This window comes from Gallus gallus, chromosome 1, assembly GCF_016699485.2.
Source record: "Gallus gallus isolate bGalGal1 chromosome 1, bGalGal1.mat.broiler.GRCg7b, whole genome shotgun sequence".
NCBI classification, from domain to species: Eukaryota; Metazoa; Chordata; class Aves; order Galliformes; family Phasianidae; genus Gallus; species Gallus gallus.
The window spans coordinates 76,850,597-76,862,656 of NC_052532.1; the positions used below are offsets into that span (position 1 = coordinate 76,850,597).

At 47.4% G+C, this 12,060-nt stretch overlaps 2 protein-coding genes across 7 annotated transcripts in view; one reads left to right on the forward strand and one right to left on the reverse strand.

The window, feature by feature from the left end:
* Positions 1-12,060, reverse strand: part of VAMP1 (vesicle-associated membrane protein 1 (synaptobrevin 1)) — a 30,260-nt gene that overhangs the window by 13,444 nt on the left and 4,756 nt on the right. The window contains exon 5 of one of the 3 annotated variants that reach the window (XM_046939685.1): positions 11,723-11,787. The exons of 1 other annotated variant lie outside the window; for it this stretch is intronic. In XM_046939685.1, coding sequence (XP_046795641.1) covers positions 11,777-11,787 — 11 coding nt within the window. In that variant the 3' untranslated portion in view covers positions 11,723-11,776. Of the gene's footprint in view, positions 1-11,647; positions 11,788-12,060 lie in introns of those variants that run through there. One more of the 3 variants, XM_015293316.4, reaches the window with a different exon arrangement.
* On the forward strand, positions 669-9,079 carry SCNN1A (sodium channel epithelial 1 alpha subunit). Of its 4 annotated transcripts, none has more exons than NM_001396950.1 (13): positions 669-688; positions 1,181-1,554; positions 1,968-2,223; positions 3,034-3,221; positions 3,983-4,083; positions 4,753-4,916; positions 5,283-5,381; positions 5,550-5,667; positions 5,948-6,026; positions 6,336-6,393; positions 6,523-6,578; positions 7,094-7,169; positions 7,377-9,079. In NM_001396950.1, exons 2-13 carry the CDS (start codon positions 1,205-1,207, stop codon positions 7,701-7,703), a joined length of 1,872 nt encoding a protein of 623 aa, NP_001383879.1. In that variant the 5' UTR covers positions 669-688; positions 1,181-1,204; the 3' UTR covers positions 7,704-9,079. The 4 variants fall into 4 exon arrangements, with proteins under 4 accessions (NP_001383879.1, XP_040514689.1, XP_040514545.1 ...); XM_040658755.2 differs by lacking the exon at positions 669-688 and adding an exon at positions 882-1,053; XM_040658611.2 differs by lacking the exon at positions 669-688 and adding an exon at positions 882-1,022.

Here is a 12,060-nt window from a genome sequence, read left to right on the forward strand (position 1 = left end):
CAGCAATGTCTGGGCCAGCTCATTCTGGATGTGAGATTTCTTCGTTAACAAAACACCAAAAGCAGTGTTCCTTCATGCATATCACCTCATCCCCATGAGCCTGCCCTGCCCCAGCCCTCACGGAAAGGCCAGGCTGGATGCGGCTCTGGGCAGCCCGGTCTAGTGCTTGGCGACCCTGCCCATAGCTGGGGGGTTGAAACTCGATGATCATTGTGGTCCTTTTCAACCCAGGCCATTCTATGATTCTATGAAAAGCTCACTCTAAATTAACTCCATCTCCCTCGGCTTTATGAAATCCAGTAGTTAAAGCCACACACAAAGTGCTGCTGGGACGCAGGATCCCGGTGTGCCCCCACGACAGAGCACCTTTACCGACACTTCCGTGGGCACGGCTCGGCTCTGGCGGCCCCCTGGACGGGCTGAGAGCGAGAGGGGAATGCGGCCCCGTCCCTATATTCTCAGGCCAGCCCTGCCAGCTAGCTTTCCACATCACCGCCGGGACGCCGTGTCCCCGCCGCCGGGGGGGGGCAGCGAGGGGGGGCGCGCCGTTTCCCGGGCCCCACCTGGCCGGGGCAGGGCTGCCGGCTCCTTGCTGGGGGCGCGGCGGTGGCCTTGAGCGCCCGTCGGGGTCCCGGGGGCCGCCAGGACGCCACCGCGCGGTGTTCTCCGACGGCGCGGCGCCGCCAAGGTGACCCCCTAGAGCAGACCCCAGGCCCTCCGCCGCCCGCTCCCGGCCGCGGACACTTGAGAGTTTAAAGAGGCTTTTCTTCGCCGGGAGCGGCCCGGGGGGGAAGGGGAAGGGAAGGAGGGGTGGGCGGGGAGAGGCTGGCAGGGCAGGAGCCGGGCGGGGTGCTGGCTCCAACTGGAAAGGAACCGGTCCCAGCCCAGCCGGGGAGCTGCGAGCGAGCCGGCAGCGCTGGGGAGAGCGAGCCCTGGGCCCTGCTCCCGGCCCGCCGCCTCCCGCCCCGACGGCGAGGGACGGCCCCGCCATGGGCACGGCGTCCCGCGTCAGTCCCGCGAGGGTCGGCGGCTGCGGGAGGGCTGCGGGCTCGGGTGGGAAGCGGGGGTTGTCTGTCACCTGTCGGGCCCTGGTGGGATGAGGGAGGAGGGAGTGGGAGCGCTGGCTTTCCGGAGCTGTGATCCTGTGGGAAGCCCACCTCACTCTTAATCTGTGTTTCAGGGTGGTTCTGTGAAGGCAGAGAAGATGCCAGAAGGGGAGAAGACGAGGCAGTGCAAGCAGGAAACGGAGCAGCAGCAGAAGGAAGATGAGAGGGAGGGCCTCATCGAATTCTATGGCTCCTACCAGGAGCTGTTCCAGTTCTTCTGTAGCAACACGACCATCCACGGAGCTATTCGCCTGGTGTGCTCTAAAAAGAACAAGATGAAGACGGCCTTCTGGTCTGTCCTCTTCATTCTCACCTTCGGCTTAATGTACTGGCAGTTTGGAATCCTCTACAGGGAGTACTTCAGCTACCCTGTCAACCTCAACCTCAACCTAAACTCGGATAGGCTGACTTTCCCTGCAGTGACGCTGTGCACACTCAACCCATACAGGTAAGAAATGGTCTCCCAGAGCTTTCAGCTGCCTTGACCTCCGTGGGCATAGGATAGAGATAGAGGCACGTATTCATGCTCTCTTCTTTGTCCTTGACTTGTAGAAGGGCAGGTGGAAGGAAAGCTTCCTGTGAGCCTTTGCTGCCACAGGGCATTCGCAGTAAATATTGTTCATTTAAGCTGCTCTACCTGGTGGTGTGTTAGCAGGCTGCTCTGAAAACTTTCTAAAGGCAGAAGCAGTTGCACTTCCTTATCTCCTACAAGGAACAGTGGCCTCCAGCAAAGGGGCTGGATTTTCACCTGTCAGTGAGAATGTCCTGAATCACCCCATTAAACTCCGCCACATGTCTTACTCAGAACTGTTCATGTGCATCCAGCCCTAACCCTGCAGGCTCCTCTCTCCCACTGTATAGGTACAGTGCCATTCGGAAGAAGCTGGACGAACTGGACCAAATCACACATCAGACACTGTTGGACCTTTATGACTATAACATGTCCCTGGCACGAAGTGACGGGTCAGCACAGTTCTCACATAGGCGCACCTCGAGGAGCCTGCTCCATCATGTTCAGCGCCATCCTCTGCGGAGGCAGAAGCGGGATAACTTGGTCAGCTTGCCAGAAAACAGTCCCTCGGTGGACAAGAACGACTGGAAAATTGGCTTTGTTCTGGTGAGATCCCAAGATGTGCTATGAGCTACTCTCTCCGACCCCTGTCTAGCCACTTCTATCTTGTTAGCCTTGTGGCCATGCCCTTCCTCATATAGAGGGATTTTTGTTGCTGGCTTTTCTTGATGACAGATGAAGGTGGTGTTGAAGCCTTTTCCCAAAATATTACTGCTCCCCAAGTCCTGTCCCTATTCGTGTGGAAGACTTGTCCGTGTCAGTTCCTAGGTGAGACAGGGAAACCTTGTCCTTCTTGAAGGCTACATCAGCCTTTCAGAGCCATTTACTAACAGCCACAGCATTGCTCAGTAATTGTTGAGGAGATGGTACTGCATGGCTGTGGGCCATGCAGAATGTGACAGTGGCCATATTTGCTCCTGAGCAGTTTCTTCTTTGCCCTAGGGTATCTGTATTTGCATTTTAAAAGGCACTGAAGGGAATCATTTGCCAGTTAAATGAAGATCCCATGGGGTCACCAAGTTTCTCTGGACACACCCTGAAGGGAGGGCTCCCCATTCTAGAATTTAAAGCTGCTGGTTTTATATCACGTAGATTTTACATACAGTAGATCACACTGCACATCACACTGCAATTTGCTGCCTCCAGAGTCTCACTTACCCATGCTTGTTGACCTGGTGTTCCGCTTCCACTGAGGGATTACTTTCTCCTGTGCTATTGATTGCCTTTTTCTTGAGCACAGCAGTGCCGCAGAACGTTTTTGCTCACTCTGCTTTGTTTCTATACCCTGCTGAGGGAGCACGGCCACCTCCTCTGGGACAAGACTTCCCTGATACAGCTGCTTTTTCATTCTCACAGTGCAGTGAAAACAACGAGGATTGTTTCCATCAGACGTACTCCTCAGGGGTGGATGCAGTGCGGGAATGGTACAGCTTTCACTACATCAATATCCTGGCACAGATGCCTGATGCCAAAGACCTGGATGAGTCTGACTTTGAGAATTTTATTTATGCTTGCCGCTTCAATGAAGCAACATGTGACAAGGCGTAAGTGGTGGAAACACCCCACTGTTTATTCCTACTGACAACTGCATGTTGTGCTTGGGTTCAAGGGGAATTCGAGAAACTCCTGTTACAGAACTTCTTTCCCAAGGTGGGGCTGTTCTTTGTTCGGGTCCCACTTTCTCAAGCGGTATCTCGAGTCTTTCCTGAGGGTTGTGCTCACCAAGGTCAGATGTTCTGTGACCTGAAGCTATGGACCTCAGAGAATGGTTTCTCCTTCCCTGAGTTTCACAGAAATGAAATAATTATACTGCTACAAACCCCAAGTGTACAACATAGAAGGCTGGTGTGCGTGCTGAGAGTGATGCGCAGTGCTGAAGTCGTACATATCAGCCCCATACAGGAAGAGAAAGACAGTGAAAACAGCATTGCACTTCTCTCCTGCCACTATGGTTTAGAAGCCCTAAAGAGGCAATGAAATTAAACCCATCAGCAAGGCAAGGGATACAGAGAGCTAAGAGCTCTATCAATATTAAGATAATACAGTAATTGCTGATACTGCTAAAAAAAATCCATCCTGGCTATCAAATGCTAACAGTACAAGAAAAAAAACCTGTCTAGCTCTAGGACATTTTTTACAGCAGATTTTAATTGCTTTTCCCTGTTCAGGTTAGTTTACATAACAAACACTGCCCATCTGCTCTAAACCCCTCTCTGCGCAGGTGTAAAAGAGAATTGTTCCTTTCAGGAAGCCCTTGGTCTCATAGCCCTTCTCACCTGTCTGAATATTTCTGTTCCCATCACAGGAATTACACTCACTTCCACCATCCCTTGTATGGGAACTGCTACACCTTCAATGACAATAGCAGCAGCCTGTGGACATCCTCTCTGCCTGGGATCAATAATGGTGAGAAGCACTTTCGGCTTAGCTGTTTTCCCCATGGAGGGTGTGTGGAAGGCTGGAGGAATTACAGGCAGCCAGTGGCGGTGGTAGATTGCAGCTTTGCTCTCATCCCAACTCTGCTTTGACCCATGTGGAGGTGTCTGTGTCACGGACATGGCTGTCCTTCACCGCCGTCCTACTGAACTCTCTTTCCCATCAGTGCCTGATCCTTACGTTCACCGCTCCCTCTGGACTTTCACTGCTCCTGAAGTCTCTGTTGAGCTCTAGTGCTGCCCTCCTGAGAGTTTAGTCTTGACCTCCTCTTTTGGCACTTAACGTTTCAAGCAGCTGATCTGTGTGCATTCCTAACCTTCCTAAAGCCCCTCTAGGGCCAATCTTCAATCTTTTGTTCAATTCCAGTTCTCTCCATGAAATCTCTCTTCGTTCCCAGATCTGTCTTTTCTAAGTAGCAATTAAGAAATCCATTTTTCTCTGGCCTTTCCTGGAGCCTCCAGCCTTCTCTCTGGTCTCCCTTCAGCCACACTCCCATTTCCACTCAGCTTAGGTTCAGCCCTGGTTTACATTTCTCTCCCTTTACTCCTTATTGATCCAGATGTAGTAACCATTCTGTTCTCTGTCCTTCTCCACATGATGGCCACCTGTGACATCCCTTGTTCTCTGCCATGTCCTCAGGCCTCTCTCTGGTGGTGCGCACCGAGCAGAATGATTTCATCCCTCTGTTGTCAACGGTAACTGGAGCCAGGGTCATGGTCCACGATCAGAATGAGCCAGCCTTCATGGATGATGGGGGTTTCAATGTGCGTCCAGGTATTGAGACCTCCATCAGCATGAGGAAGGTGAGGCAGCAGCAGCAGCAGGGCTAAGAGCTGTGGATGTGGGACTTCAGTGTGAAAGGTGTTAACTTGGTGGATGAATACAGATGGCTTGTCATGGACTGAAGGTGTTAGAGGGAGGGGATTAATCATCTGAAATGAAGGGGGGGGGGGGGGGGGGGGGGGCAGGAAGAGCAGCAGTTTACCAGACTGGATGAGAAACATTTGGTTGCAGTTCATAAGAGAACAGTGAAACGGGTAATCAGGGGGAGCTGGCATCCAGAGGTAAGCATAAGGAGCAGGTAGTGATGAAAGCAGTGGGTGGCAAAAAAGCGTAGAGATGGTACAACAAAGTGCTAGTTGTTTTGTGAAATGACTTTGATATTCTAGGAGATGACTGAGCGTCTTGGGGGCAGTTACAGCGACTGTACAGAGGATGGCAGCGATGTGCCAGTGCAAAATCTGTACTCATCTCGCTACACTGAACAGGTAACTTGTGATCACCGGTTCCGTGCCAGCTTCTTTGCCAGCTTTCCTGGAATGCTTCAGTCCCCTAATAGTCATGCTTGTCCACGGGCAATGTTAATAAGATAATGTGATACAGGGTATAACAGCATTGGTTCCCCTGTTCAAACAGTCCACATTATGTGCTCCCAGGTCTGCATTCGTTCCTGCTTTCAGCTCAACATGGTAAAGCGCTGCTCCTGTGCCTATTACTTTTATCCCTTACCTGATGGAGCAGAGTATTGTGACTACACAAAGCACGTAGCTTGGGGTAAGTACTTACAGGAGAGGATTAATATGATAAATATGACATAGTAAACCTGCCCATCTGAAACTGTTTGGCCCACCTCATGTCCCAGTAACTCTTTTCTTTAAAAAAGTTTTAAATGAGGCTTTCTGATATGGGACAGCCAAAAGACACTCTTCTCTTGGACAGTTAGTCCCTCTGAGCTTATGGAAGGAACTCTTTGGATTCCCTCTGCTGTTGCACATTACTTTCTTTTCATATAGATACTGTGAGCTTATCTGGATTTACTTTCTTTGCTGCTCAGGCTACTGCTATTACAAACTCCTTGCTGAATTCAAAGCTGATGTGCTGGGCTGCTTCCACAAATGTCGGAAACCTTGCAAGTAAGTTTCTAAGTTACACTGGGAACTCTCTGTTCCTAGGGGTGTTAGAAAGCATTCACTGACCAGGGCAAAAGCTTGAGCCACTAGCTGAAGTGCAGACCTAAATGATATTTCTCCCATCAAGAAGACAAAATGGCTGAGGAGCATCAGTGTCAGCTCTGGGGTGAGCTCCTGTAGATTGTGCAGAAGCTCAGTGGGAAGTGGGCACTACTTCAACATGGGAGGGAGTTTCCAGGTGTGCCTGGGGACTGAGACCTGGCCTTGTGGCTCTGATCACTTCAGCAGCTAACACACTCTCTTGTCGTACAGAATGACAGAATACCAGCTCTCAGCTGGATACTCTCGCTGGCCTTCTGCTGTCTCAGAGGTAAGAGGGTAGTGTCCTGGCTCCACAGCACTGCTCCAAACTCTGGTTTTATCCTCCCCCTCAACTGGTTCCAAATCTACAAGGGGTGACTGTAGTCACCTAACATAATTTATTGCACTTTCATTTCAGGATTGGGTTTTTTACATGCTTTCACAACAGAACAAATACAATATAACATCCAAGAGGTGAGAGACCATTTACAGAGGTTTTATCAAAACCAGAAGTAGTCCAGGTGGAAAAAGGGTGAATGGAGTGGTCAGAGTTCGGATTAAATCACTGATGGTGCATGGACTTGGGGTCAAGGGCAGCAGACTTGAGTCACCAGAGAGAAACTGAGACCAAGTAAAGACTCTTACAGGGTTAGCTGTTAGTCTGAAAAGAGTAACCCAAAGGCTAATGCCATATGGTTCAGAGTCACAGTAAGAAGTAGTGAAAGAGTGGGAAGGGAGAGCAATGCAGGAGTTGGTACTTGGTAAATTATGACACAAACACTGGAGTTCACGGTGCAGTCTCAGAAGTGCACAATTGGTCCCTCAGATTTTCATACAGAGGGAACTCTGGAAATGGAGAAAAGCTTCCAGGTGGTGGATGTATAAGGAGCACAGGAAGTGGAAGGAGACAGAGAAGACAGCTAAGCTTAGTGAAGGAATGCAAGGACTACAGATCCTTAGCATTGCTCATACCCATTTTTCGTCAACAGGAATGGAGTTGCAAAAGTGAATATCTTTTTTGAGGAATGGAACTACAAGACCAATGGGGAGTCACCAGCCTTTACAGTACGTACTTTACCACATCCACCTGTTGCACCATAATGTCCCTCTGCATGGCAGGTGTTCATTCCAGCAGCACTGCTGACTCTCAAGTCTCTTCTGTAAGAGGGGAAAAACTCTCCAGTGCCATGATGGTACCAGTAAGGGGAGCAGGCGGAGAAGCCAAAGGCTCCAACAAATGCTCTCCTCACTGCTTCCTTCTTTCTTTTGCAGGTAGTGACCCTCTTGTCTCAGCTTGGGAATCAGTGGAGTCTCTGGTTTGGATCCTCTGTCCTATCAGTGATGGAGCTTGCTGAGCTGATTCTGGATTTCACTGTCATCACTTTCATCCTGGCCTTCCGCTGGTTCCGCTCCAAGCAGTGGCACTCCTCCCCTGCGCCCCCTCCAAACAGCCATGATAACACTGCTTTCCAAGATGAGGCATCAGGACTTGATGCACCACACCGCTTCACTGTTGAGGCTGTAGTGACCACACTGCCATCTTACAACAGCCTGGAACCATGCGGACCAAGCAAGGATGGTGAGACAGGACTTGAGTGAGGCAGAGGTTTATTCCACAATTCAGTTAGATGGCAGTCAGACCAGAAGCTGTGTACTTTCTCTGTGGGACCTTTCTTTTTGGGATGCTCTGCCTCGATCATAGCAGAAGACTGTATTGTGGTTAATTGCTTTTACTATCATATGTGAATCCTTCAGTCTTGTAAAACACTATTGCTCTTGGGATCACCAGGGATGAGAGTCAATCTAGTGTCTGCAAAGGGGAGAGGTCAACTTGGCTTCCTTATAGTCTTTACATGTGCACTTTTTTTTTCCTCTGCAACAAAGATGCTGCTACAGTTCTCATCTGTTGTTAATTAAAGAGGTTTGGCAGGTGTGACTGGCCTTCTCAGAAGTATGACAAGGGACCAAAATGGAGTCTCAGCAGGGATGTAAGTCACGAGGCTGAGCCTTAAACTTCCCCTAAGGTTGGAAACTGTTTGCTCTTTCCTACTTCTTAACAGCCAGCTCTGATCTTCAGACCAAGCTGCACACCCCCTCTTCTCTCAGAGGAGAGGCTGCTGGCAGTCTCAATCCATGTGATTCACAATAGTCAAGGGAGGTGGCTGAAGCTTGTAGCTGTTCTTGTAGCTTGTTCCATGACAAAAAGCAGCCCATAGCACATTGGTAGAGCTTTGCTGTGTAACAATCTCCTTCCCTGTGATATACCATACATTCAGCCATTTGTTTGCCAGAGGGTTCAGGGTGAACTGAACTCAACCCAGAGTGGGCCCTCTTACTCTGCTAAGGATTATGAAACAGAACTGCTGCAGGCTTTTATCTAAGATGCTTTCAGGGAAAGTTGTGGCCTGATCAAAAGATAATAGATTGTTACCTCTAGAAGAGGACCCTCTCCTCAGTGTAAAGAACAATTTGGGGATCTCAGCCTAACAGCATACACCTTCTCTCTTGCAGAAAGCTTGTCTTTTTTTTCTTAAAAAAAAAAAAGTCTGCTGCATCTGCTGGCAGTGGTGTTTATACAGCACTTTACACGATGTCAAAGAGAGCAAGGGTGATGTCCTTAACAGACAGGAGTGAATATCCACTTCATTGGACACAGATACCAGAATTAAAGCATATAGTTTAGGCAGATCCATGTACATACCGATACTTCAAACAGCCTCCTCTTTTGAATTCAGAAATTAGTCAGACAACAAAGAGAAACTTAAGATACTTCAAAAATTTAAGGTAGGTGCCCCACTCCTGGAAACCTGCAGAATTTTACAAGTGTGTATTGTTGCCTAACTCTCCCCTTTGATATGTTAAACATGCCTGTTGTACTACTTGTTACCTTGATACCTAAGTGCATTTTCCACTTCCTAACAGTGATTTTATTCCTCGCAGACATGAACACTAAACTCAAGTCTTAGTTTTCCAAACTTTGTCCCAGTGCTGTGCTGATCCTTTCTGTTTAAGGGAAGAAATGCTGTTTTTCTACTGGGAATAGAAGCGAGCAGAAGTGAGGCGAAAGGGCATTAGCTGTCATTGGTATCCTTGTTCTTCAGACTGACAGGAGAGAGAGCTCTGCAACCACAGGCACTTAGAGGCACGGGTACTGAGAAGCCTCCATTGTAAGAAAAACAAAACAAAACCAAAAACAGAAACCAGACTTCTACAGTTGTTTAAAAGAAAAACACTAAAACACCCACCCTAAAGTTGACTCAATATAGGAACTTCTATTTTCTGTAAAAACATGCTGGCTAAGAAGCAAAGAGCTAGACCTAGTGACTAGAACAACAACAACAAAAAACTTTGTTGACAATTAAAGCAGTCTAGAACGATCAAAAGCAAAAAGAAGTTAGAATGCTGCACCTGCAGCCCAGCTCCTGAACGTAAATTCAGTAATACAGACTGATGCTTTGGGAATTCACTGGTACATGAATGAGCAAAAATGTGATACTGGACTCACTGCCAGTTGTTTTACAACTCCACCTCCAAATCAAGAAAAAAAAGATCAGGGTTATCAAGTGTAACACATAAAGCAGTCTCTATATCAGAAATGTATAATGATTCATACACCATCTGATCTTTCTAGAATATCTAAAAAGTAAAGCATGAGTCTTCACATGATACAGTACCTTGTGACAACCATAATATTGATGCAACCCACTACATCATGCATAATTTAGTAATTAAATAAAGATTAATCAGAGGCAATAGCTACTTGAAAGATATTTAAGGTCTCTTCAGATATAGCTATAGAAGAAAGTGATAATTCCCTAGAGGAAGCTTGCACCATATTATCTCTTCTGCAGAAGTGGCAAAATTTAACACATGAGCATTGACTGATGAACTCAAAGTAATGGCTGTAAATCCAGAACCAAGGCCTGTACAAACATGAAGTTGCTATACAGGTCGGCAACTGGATTAGCTGTACCTGTCCAAAGGATAAGTGCAAAAATTGCCATTGTGTGAGAGATCAGGTGATCCTCAAAAGAAAATCCCTACGCTAAATACAATAGTTTATGGCAGGCAATGCCATAAATTATCAGCCCAACAGATGCACAGTGAATTTGGTCTGGCTGATGAGAGGTGAGTCCAGTAGTGCTGGAATGAGTGCAGAAAACTGAGTGTTTCACTGAGTATATGAAATACTAGAGAAAAGGGAAGAACACATGCATTCAGAGATGTTCATTGGACAAGGGGAAAGGCTTCAACTTTCAGTGTTGTGAATTTGTACAGAGAATGAAGTTATTAGTCAGTTGCATTAACAGTACAGTGCAGTTACTTGGAAGACATGGAAAACACACAAGGAACAACTGCTGGGCACACGACACTGAAGAAAGGGAAGTGATCTTTTTAGATGGGGAACACATCATCCTAGGAAAGGCACAGAAATAGGAAAAAGTGCCTGAAAGGGAAGGAAGGTGGAGAAGAAATTATTTTGTGGACCAGTTGGAGCATGAAGTAAGAATGCTGCTGAAATATAAGGAAGAAGGATTTGAGCTCTTGAGATGTGGAAGAACCAGCTGAGACAGGGTATAAAGAGCCCAAATGTCTGTGGAACTGTGGTAGTAGCAAAAAAATTTGCAACCTAATAGATTTAAAAGCATTTGAATGTCATGCTATGGAAGGAATACAGTCTGAGAAATTTAAGGGCACTAGTTATTTTGATGGCTTCAGTCAAACGAGAGGACCTGAAAAAGCTCTAAGAAAAATGAGAGTGTAGTAGGACCAGGGAAATTGAAAGTGATATGAAAAGGAGAGGAAAAACAGCTCAACCCTCTAGCAAAATGGGTTTGAGAATGCGAGGGTGTGGGGATGACGCAAGACAAAAGCAGGGGACAACAAAATGAGAGGGTTCCCATACACAGGTGCAAAAAGTTACAGGAGTATTCAGAGCACCCAAAGAAACTCAAACGAGTAGGTGGGGTGATGAGATAAGCCAGGGAACTATGAACATGTGTGACAGGAAAGGCAGGGGTAAGGATAAAACAGCAACATCTGAGGCAGGAAAGTGTTGAAAATTTCCCAGCAACTCAAGTTCTTACGTCTGGACAAAGGGAAGTTTGAAGAAAGGACAGCTGACCAGTTTTGGAGAGTGAGCACGTCTCCAGTTTTGGCTAGGGACTTTGACATTATGTCATCGGTGGAATGGAAGATTCATGTGTTTTGAGAATAAAATCCTTTCTGCCCACAACAAAAACAGGACAGAACTAACAGCTTGGTTGTGCAGGCCTGCTCTGTACTGACATTTGGACTGTATGTGCTACTTCAACTCAGTTGAAGAATCCCTCCTCTTCTAAGAGTGCTTTCATTTTTGAGATAGTCAGCCTAGCAGCACTGCTTCAGTTTCACCAATGCACATACATTGTTCTGATAGGACTGTGGTAAAGTTGAGCCTGGACAAAGATTGCAATCAAAATGTTGTTATCCACAAGCTGCAAGGAGGATTGTTTACAATTTCAAGATTGTAATAGGAAGCGCAGACAAATGCACACATCTCATTTTAAAGCAAGTTCTGTCCATTTCTTCTTAATGAGTTTCAAGCATACAAGTGAAGCAAAACAAGGGGTACTTACCTTAATTCCAGCCATGCTCCAATATGTGCTGTATCATCCTGCTTTGGAAGATCTTCATTCAGATCCTGAATATACCCCAAAAAAACCATCCCAACCTCAGTGAAAAATTACTTTCCAAATTTAAGGACCTGCAAGTAGGTCACTGAAACCCAAAGGCAATGCAGCCTGAGGAGTTAAGAGCTACCAGCAACGCATACATTCAGAGAATCACCTCTCCACGCATTACACCATGGCTGGACATGGTGGCTGGAGGTAGAATTGGCTTGAGGAGCCTCTAGTCTGCATGCCTTGTTACAGACATACTGCTGAGTCAGCCACACGTACAATGGTACCACTGC